The sequence below is a fragment of the Accipiter gentilis genome, chromosome 13 (genome assembly GCF_929443795.1).
Source record: "Accipiter gentilis chromosome 13, bAccGen1.1, whole genome shotgun sequence".
Lineage (NCBI taxonomy): Eukaryota > Metazoa > Chordata > Aves > Accipitriformes > Accipitridae > Astur > Astur gentilis.
In genome coordinates, this window is record NC_064892.1 from 33,809,897 (window position 1) to 33,819,389 (window position 9,493).

Below are 9,493 nucleotides of genomic sequence, written 5' to 3' on the forward strand. Positions count from 1 at the left end.
TTATATTTTATTATATTAACAGCTGTGGGATATGACACCAGTAGTTTCTTGATGGTACGTCAGTGGAACTTACAGAAGAAACAGATTTCCTAACCCTAATCATACTGCAGAAGATAGGTAACGCTGGGTGCATATGGCAGATCAGAAAGGAACTAATGCGTTTACAACGATTTTACGTCCTCTGCTTGATCAAGGCTGAACATTTGCACGAAGACTCTTTCCACTTATTCTCAAAATATACAAGAAGGTATTTTTTTAACTAATGGTTTGTACAATCTGACCGGTTGTCTTGAGTTTGTTTGGAAAATCCGTGTGTGGTGCAATTTTTAGTTTTTATATTTCACTATGTCAACAAACTTGCTGCTTTGTACAGAGGGTTCTTGGGTTGCATCTTACCATGTGAGTTTTCGGGATCAACATACTGTGTAAGGCAATCGGCTCTCCCTGCAGCGAGTACCTATTGATTTGGGATGTTTTGGGATGTTTCTGCTGACCATGCTCTCTCTCCAGTGGAGGAACTCGAGGCATGGTGTTGCATGTTCTCTGGGTGCATCACCGAGGAGCTGATGGACTATTGCAATTCCTAAAAGGGCTCTACCATTTACTTGTCCTAGCAGACATCATCCAGAGAGCATTTTATTGGTTTGTAGCAGCTAAAATCCAGCTTCCCGCCTCTTTTCTTGCTGCACAAGTTGCAAAACCAGGGGGCCAGGTTGCTTAGCAACTAATTTCTACAAAAGCTGAAATACTTTTCCAGCTCAGAGCATTACGAGGAGCACACAGACCTCTGTGAGTTTGATGAGGCTGACAGGCTGATTCAAATTAAATTATTGGCAACAGGAACTTTTGGGACAGTGTGCATTGGGAGAGGGGGGGCGGGCAGATCTGAAACTGGTCTAGGTCTGAAAAGTCTGGTTTACCTCTACCTCTACCTTGTGCAGCAACATTTCAGCATTTATACCTGTCTGTGTTGTTGAAGATGAATTTGATTTTCCTGGTTAGTCATATTTATTTTTTAAAATGCTGATGTTTTTTATTAATTTCCTCTATATATAGAACAGAAACTGATATTGCTGAATGACGCCCATTCTCCTGTTGTCATATTTTACGGTTTCTTTTAAAAATAAAAATTATTTAAAAACCTGGATTGACCCAAATTACCTTTTTGGAAGGACGTTGTCAAGACGAATAAACAAAAAGAGCCCTTTTTTTCCAAAAGGGTTCTTCTCTGAAGAGTAAACCCTCTGTTCCTTTAATCCATTTCACTTTTTAGCACGCTGTTGCTCATGTGCTTCAAAGATACTGGTGTAGAGAACAGAACTGCAGACCAGAACTAGGGCTTTCCTGCATCTCCTATTTAAGCAGGCCTCATGGTCTGTAGCTGCTGTGACAGCATGTCAGTGGTGCTCAGTCTTGCCCCATTTTGGACTTTAATATTCCCCTCTGAAGGAGGGAGGCCATGATATTTACCACTACAGAGCACATTGCTACCTAGAGAAGCTTTATGGTTTTGCTTGAGTGATAATGCCAAAAGAAAATAAAGCTTCTCCTTTCTTTGCCCAGCAGTAGTTCACTTTTGGGGAAACAAAAAGGTTAACGCAATCCATGGCATTAATTCTAGACTGGTGAGCTGCCAGAGTAAAGGGTGAGTGGACTTTCATGTGTGTGTTGCAGGACTGCTACGTATTTTCAGGGAAACTTGTCTTTTCAAACATTCTGTAAACTGTGCTTAAGCATTTTGCAGTCATGTTCTCTGAAATGATGCCACCTTGGCTTTCCTGGTCATACAGCCTGTTGTTGGTTCCCCTCTAGGCAGCATATTTTAAAGCATATTTTCAAATATAATTCACACAGCACTAAAAAGATTCTTTTTCCAGCTTGAATGTTAATTGTTTTCTAAGTCCTCCCACTTTCTCTCCTGGAAGCTAGATGCTTTTTTCCTCTTGGAAGGCTTTTCATTACACCTTGTGCATGTTTTCTGATGACTGAAGTGTTCTTGGCTGACAAAGCTATCCAAGATGAGCAAGTTGCCTGCCAATATTTCACTCCAGCTGGAGAAGATGTATGAAACTTTGCTGGACTGTGCTGGTCCACGTTACCTTGGGCTCAGGGCCTGTTGGCCGAAGACCTGACTTGCTTTGCTCTGCAGAGAGTATCTCTTGTGGTGGCAGAAACACAGGAGCACTGAAGTGCACTTAAATCACTGTTCAGCGCTCTGTTCCTGAGGAGACAGCGGTCGCAACAAGCCTGGGACTCCAGCATGAATTGCGCTTACACTGATGGAATGGTGGAGTCAGCAAGCTGAGGATCTGCCCCCGGGTCAACGCCTAGTCCTTTTGAACACGTAACGTTCAAACAGAGGTGAGGAACTGACTCCAAAGGAGACTAAATTGGGGAGCGAGGTGTATTGGGACTGTTCTGCACTAAACTCTTGGCCACCCCCGCATTCTCTCCCAAGGAGTTGTGGTTTCTGTGTTTCTTATGGGTGGATGTTGCGTATACAAATCCATTTTGCAAAATTTCCCTTGCTGTTTTTTTTGACTGAACTACCAGCAGGGTTGTCTTGCAGTCTCAGGACAAACTGGTCTTGGCTTAGAAACTGGTATAAGCTGAAAAGGAAGCTGAGGGGGAAAGGGAAGTTTGTCCCTTTGCTATGACCTTAAGAGCTATAATGTAGAGATGTGAAGGGAAAAGAGGTGTGTCTACTTCAAACAATAATTCCTTTACCTCCCAAATGAAACAAGAAGGCTTTGACGTTGGGAGAGTTAAAATGCCTGCTTTCCTGTTCTGCTATGTTGGGGTAACAACCTCAGTTTCTTCTGTCTTCTAGATCCGCACAAAAAGGTATCCCTGTTGCCTGGTCCTTTTCTTTCTATTTTAGTTGCTGAATAACAAATCTGTGCTATTAGTTGTATTATTGGGGGGATGTCTTTTGGTACAGATGTAAACTAAGCAGCACCCCCCACACACCCACACCCCCATGCACTCAAACGAAGTAAGGTCCCCTTTCCCCAGGGTTGCTGAAGTGCAGCAGCAGGCTTTTAGTGGTATCTCCTGCTGTGCCAAGGGGCGTGCAAACAATGCTGGCCGCCTTCTGCTCTTTGCTTTAGAAAAATTGATTTTCATTTCTCTCTTAGCTGCTCTTTCCTTGGGGGAGGGAGCAATGTTCTTCAGAGCATCTACCTGCTAGTTTTGGCTTTAAAATGAAGAATATCTGTAGCACTTAGGTGGGTGATGGGGCAGGCGCTGGTCACATACACAGTGCCTGGGCAGCTGACTTGAGCTGCTTGAGTTCCAGGTGGCTGAAGGAACATCAACCTGAGCCCCAACCTTCAGTCTTTTAAAGCTGAATATACTTAGGTAAAAGGAAAAGTATTGTGGGCAGCTGCAACGATAGCACTGACGGTGCTTCCATCTGTAGGAGACTAACATTGTGGTTAGTGATGGTTGAAACAGGGTAGTGCCTAGGGCTAAAAATCAGCCAGTGTGACAGAGAATAGTCCCGATTGGTGACATTAGTGTGCTCAGCTGTTAGCACTCTTGTCTACAGCTGATTTTTATAGTGAAGCCCAAATGCCCTCCCCACCTGGTCCTCTGGAACGTGAGGCCATCACCTGAATGTCAGCACAGTGACTCTTAGAACGTCAGAAGTGATGGTTGCACTTTGCCTGAGGGGGTGGAGTATCTCCAGTACCAGGAAAAGGAGGGATGTGTTTCTTCTGGGGCGGGGTGGCTGCTGGTAAGAAGGTGGATGGCCAGATGCACAAAAACGATTGTGCATGATCCAAAAAAGACGTAGGGGAAAAAAGGTTTACTTTATGCCTGCTGCAGAAATCAGTTAGAGAGGAATATGCAACTTTTTTTTTCCCCCAGCTGTGTCCAGTTCTGGGCTCCCCAGTACAAGAGAGACATGGACATACTGGGGAGAGTCCAACAAAGGGCTGCAAAGATGATGAAGGTAGAGGAGCACCTTCTCCTATGAGAAGGAAAGGCTGAGAGAGCTGGGACCGTCCAGCCTAGAGGAGGCTCAGGAAGACTCTTATCGACGTATATAGATACCTGACGGGCGGGTGCAAAGAGGACGGAGCCAGGCTCCTTCCAGTGGAGCCCAGTGACAGGGCCAGAGGCTATAGGCACAAAGTGAAACACGGCGGGGGTCCCTCTGAACATCAGGAAACACTTTTCCACTGTGAGGGGGACTGAGCACTGGCACAGGTTGCCCAGGGAGGTGGCGGAGTGTCCATCCTTGGGGATACTCAAAAGCTGTCTGGACATGGTCCTGGGCAACTGGCTGTGGGTGGCCCAGCTTGGGCAGGGGGGTTGGACCAGATGAGCTCCAGAGGTCCCTGCCAACCTCAACCAGTCTGTGATTCAAAGTCCATTTAACGTCTGTGTCTACTGCACGGGTTAGAAATTTTTTTAAAAAGTCTCTTTCTTTAAATCTAAAATACTAGGGCTACTAATTAGCAAACGCTACATATGTCTGTTCTCGCTGTTCCCAATAGGATTTGGATAAGAACAACCAAAACTCTGTTTTGTAGCACATAGGAAATAGGTCTACAATGTGCGGTTTTACAGGGCCATGTCCTTTCCAGGAGACCCCATTGCTCACATGGATGTTTTCTATTAGGATTTAGAAGACTTTGTTTCTATATGTGACAATAGTATGCAACAGTAACAACAAACTTGATCCTTTTTTCAGGATGGATTCCTGTGCCAAGTCCCTTCAGTGTTGTCCTCTTGCATAATATTGAGGAAGAAACAGATTTTTCTCTTCAAAATTGCATGTGAAATTTGGCAGGAAATCTTTGCTCCTCAGAAGAAAGAAGTGGTCCATAGTTTGTCAATAACCTGAAGTTCTGGAATTTAACTCTGGTCGCTCACATGTGATTTTTTCATTGCATTTTCCCAGTTTGGGGGATTTTTCCCTTATGACCAGTCTTTGGCCATCTCTGAAATTTTGTTTGCTGCAGGATAACACTGTGCTGCTAAGAACAGAAAGAGGTTGAGCTCAAAGGCATTGAAATTGGTGCCATGTGAGGACATTGAACTCAAAATAAAATCAAAACAAGAGAGCACAGTCTACTGGCAAAGTCTTTGCAAGGAAGAGATGCCAAGAGAGAATGTTATCGGCATACAAAAAAAGCCAGCAGTGTAGAAATGAATATTCATCAGAACTGTGCAAAGCCGAACCATCCCCTCTCCCAGCACTGCAAGCTGACCAGCAGCCCTGGTCAGGAGCCAGAAGCCACAAGGAGTGGAGTTGTTCTAGTGATGGGGTGGTAGATCGAGTCTATGAATATCTGAGTTAAATGCTGATAAAGAGCAAGAAATTTATCTACCTCAAGTAGTGCTGTAAGAAATGCATTAAATTTGGAAGCACTTCAACATTAAAATGATGGGGAAGAGACACATCACTACTGAGATGGTGCAGAAGAGGTGTCAGGCCTTATGAAGATACAGGTTTTGCCTCTCTCCAGTTACTTGTTCCCTATACATTAAATAATCTGAATTTATTAAAGGTTTTATCACCTTTGTACTTTCCAGGCTTCTTTACACAATTTTTTCATCCCTGTTCACTGAATTCAGCACCTTTGCAGATACTAACCAAATGCAAACATTTCATAACAGGTCAGGGCTTCCCTCAAAGGTGAAAGACCCATCATTAATACCTCTACTTTGTCCTGTCCCAAGAAAATCTGGTGGGGTTGCCACCACCAAGTAATCAAGAAAGTTTCAGAAAAAAAGGAGTTAACGCAAACTTGATTCATCTTTGCTGTTACTAGTTCCAGGTGTGGTTTAGTTTTCCAAAGGCTGAGCATTGCTTCTGACTCCACTTGGTAAGTTAACTTCACCATACCGACCTGTATCTTGTGGGCTTTGTTGTCTTTCAGAATAGAGGGATTTTACATCAAAAAAAATCTTGCTGGCTTTCGATCAGGTCAGTGTTTACTAGGAGTACTGCTCAGCAATTTGACCATCTTTTCTGCTAATTATAGTGTAACACTTTCTAGTTCTGTTCCATTATGTAAATAAGTGTCTCCAACAAAACCAAGTAAATAGTGCTAGTTTAACCCCACTAAATTAATTTCTATCAGCTCCTGGCTATTACTTTTCCTTCTCTATGTGTGTGTTGATTTGTAATGAGGAATTTGGGTTATTGAGTTCTGACTGGACCTGTTCACCTACATGTTCTCTGAGCTGGCATAGAACTTACAACTGTTGCGTGGGCGAGCAGGGTCATTTCTTTGCCAGGACAAATTCTCATTCCGCCCGGCCGGCCGTGGGTGACCAGCCCAGGACGAGGGTGTTTGGGCAGTGAACGAATTGCGCAATTTTCTGCATTGCCCTAAGGCTCTGTGTGGGTTGCAGCTTCTCAGCTGGAAAGTAAAGGGAAGATGCCCAAGAAGATTTTTAACCATCAAGGAAAACGCCACTTTTTGGGAGCTCCCTGAAGTTTGTACCAGTGCAGGTTTTACCCCTCTTCCTCTGTTCTAGGAATGTTTTTATCTGTGAAATCCTCCGGTACTGCTGGCACAGCAAAGGTTTGAGTTGTTTCTCATGCTGGTAGGCTGAAAACCTGCCTGTGCAAGACCTTTGGGCAGGCTGGTGCTGTGTCTCTTTGTAAGGCTTTTGTCTTGAGAGAGAACAAGTTTCCTTCACACCATTTTTCCTAACATTTATCTGATGGCTCCCGCTAGAGAGAGGAACATAAATACTGACCTACTTCACAAATTGAAGTTGATTTGGTCACTTTTAGTTCTAGAAGTGGGTTTGTTACACTTGCTCCCCGTTAAGAGTCCCTGCTTTTTCAATGCCTTCTTTCTTTCATTGTCTAGATCAGGATGACTGCGGGAGTAGAGAGTTTTCAAGTCGTCTCACTTGCATTTTGAAATTATCTCCTGTAATCAATCTCTGGATCCACACAAATGCACCCAGAACTACCTCTCCCAACGAAACAAGAGATGTAAGCCTGATGGACAAACAAGGAAGTACAGCTGAGCTGAGCCAGGAGGGACCTGAAGCTTCCCGCTGCCATTCAAAGTGGTAACAGCTCGTTTAAAGTGGGTGAATGTTGGTTGACCAGCACTAATTTTAGATAAGGAGGATCTAGTGTTATGAGAAGGGGCACTTTATTTTTGCATGAGGTGTGAGAGCAACACACACAGGGAATGGAAGATGGGCATGGGCAAAAGGAACTTACAAACCAGTTTAATCCTTAACTGCCCTTCTCCACTGGAGTCAATGACCACCACATTGGTCTCTGAAAGAGTAGCTCTTATGTTCACTCTCCACTCACCGAGTTAAACATTGGTTGATGAAAACTAGTACTGCTCCGACTGCTATGGCTTTAAAAAATGCTCTGTCATTCAAAAAATACAAGCAGTGATTGAATTGAAAATTGGCATGTCTGGCCCAGGGCTGTGTCCCACCAAATAAATTGTTTACATTGAGTTTTTCAGCACTGACCTAAGTCTGTCTACATTGACGTCTGTAGTACAACTCCCATCTTTGAGCCCGGGCAGGGGATTTCATCACCCCCCCCCGCCCCGAGCCTTGTTTAAGGGGGTGTCCCTGCCTGCATCTTGTTCCCAGGGGTGGAACAGGGCGTGGGGAGAGCTGGGACAGCACAAAAGCTGGCGGGGGTGCTGCTGCAAACACAGACAGTTGGTACGTGCAGTTTACTCCAAAATAGTGAGGTATATATGGGAATGCCCTGCCATTCAAAGGCAAACAACAATTGTTTATAACTTTAATCAACCACAGATTGCTTTTTTTTTTTTTTTTTTTTTTTTTTTTTTACAAAGAATAAACATTGGCCCAGAAATGAAGCTTTGAAGAAGAGGAAATGCAGGTTACAAAATCATCTGATATCTCTTACATTGACCTAAAATTTTCACCAAAGACAGAGGAACGTTTCAGTGGCATCACTGCAGTCACCTTCTATTTCTGGTAATCTGTCACTGGGTGCTGTTTTTCTCTTGCCCCTAAAATTATATAGGTGGCACTAAATGTATATGCTTACATGCAGGTACAAGTCATTCTGAATTGCATTAACACAAAGCATCTTACTGGCTTTACAGCCACAGGCCATGTTTGCTCTTGAGGAAAAGGGCTGAAATAAAGCATTGTCGGGACCATAATACCAGAGTGTGGGAGACTCTGGATTTTGTTTCTAATTGCTGTCTTGTGTTTTAATTCTCTTTAAATCACAACTGTTCTTAAACCACAGTATCTGGCTCTTTTACACTGTGACCAAACCTTGATTAAAGCAGCTTTCATACCTTTGGCTTCATTTTTAAGCTGTGACTAAAAAGAAAAATACAGGCTATTCAAATACATCAGTACAGAATGTGGACTAAAATACATGTTATATAGACTATGAACTTTGGTTATTTTTATGAACTATTTAAATAGCAGTCATTAAACTTTTCTACTATACTGCAGAGCTGAGAAGCAACTTGACTTACTCAAGTATGCAAATGTTATTAGCCTTGCAGCTACTGGATTGAGAAACATAGTTACTACATACACTTCCAGCCATGCTCTTGTTTTCAGTAACTGTATTTAACAGTTTGAACCATGTAAAATGTTAATACCAGACTTTTAGGAAATAAATGTCTGTACAAGTCTTGCCGTTGTTTTCCTTCACTGTAGTGTGGGAAGGAGTTAAGTTTCTAAAATGAAGCAATAGCTTGAACGCTGATCCAGCCTCTTTAAGAAGAGCTGTGACGACCTGACTTCTCAGCACTGCTTATCATGGGAAAACTTATTTCAGGGCCTCTCTTATTTGCAAGGAGACTGACAATAGGCTGAAAAGAGGAGGGGTTTTTTCCTAAACTGATACTTAACAGGATGTCTTTGAAAAATGAGTAAATGCCATCAGCCAGTAGGATGTCTTTTGGGAAACTAAGTTATGTAAAGCCCATCAGCACAGCCTTGGCTCTCAGTCACGGTAGCTTGCTCAAGAACGCCTGTGCTCTAGGTGTTTCTAGGCCTTTTGCCCTACCACAGCGGTCTGCAGCCATGGGTAACACAGCAGGGCAACTTGGTCAAGGTCTGTATGCAGTTTGCTATCAAACACACTCAGTTCAGGAGAAAATGTGTTACCACTATGGTTATCAATAGTCTTAGCTTTGCAGTAAATCTGAAATATGCAAGATAAAATGAATCCCACCTGAATGGAATAGTCTGAGCTGATTGTCTTTACCTTCAGTAGAAAGATGTAGGAAGGTAGGTGTCATTTTTAAACTAGATCCAGTAAATCACTGTGAAAAAGCCTGGTTTCTCTCTACTGATTTACAGCGAGAATCCTAATGAGTAATTCAAATGTCCACAGGTCAGGTAAGATGAATCCCATCCTCTGTGTCTGGAAATAAACACTTCCAGGCAAACTACAACTCTCTCATCAGGAGGTAGACTGCTCTAAAACCTGTGCCCCCACCCACCGTGTTCCCTTCCCCCCTCTTAATCCATTCATAATGATAAAGCA

The 9,493-nt window shown here is 43.3% G+C and overlaps 1 protein-coding gene across 18 annotated transcripts in view; it reads left to right on the forward strand.

Annotated features, from left to right (window-relative positions):
* Window positions 1-7,957, forward strand: part of WDFY2 (WD repeat and FYVE domain containing 2) — a 72,662-nt gene extending 64,705 nt beyond the window's left edge. The window contains exons 12-16 of one of the 18 annotated variants that reach the window (XR_007508036.1): window positions 23-247; window positions 1,564-1,645; window positions 1,930-2,361; window positions 4,703-5,792; window positions 5,895-7,957. Coding sequence is in view for 1 of the 18 variants with exons in the window: in XM_049816095.1 (XP_049672052.1) it covers window positions 23-52 (30 nt within the window). In the remaining 17 variants the exon portion in view is untranslated. Of the gene's footprint in view, window positions 1-22; window positions 1,146-1,563; window positions 1,646-1,925; window positions 2,362-3,873; window positions 3,987-4,702; window positions 5,841-5,894 lie in introns of those variants that run through there. The other 17 variants (XR_007508035.1, XR_007508039.1, XR_007508032.1 and 14 more) reach the window with 17 other exon arrangements.
* The last annotated feature ends 1,536 nt before the right edge of the window (window positions 7,958-9,493 follow it).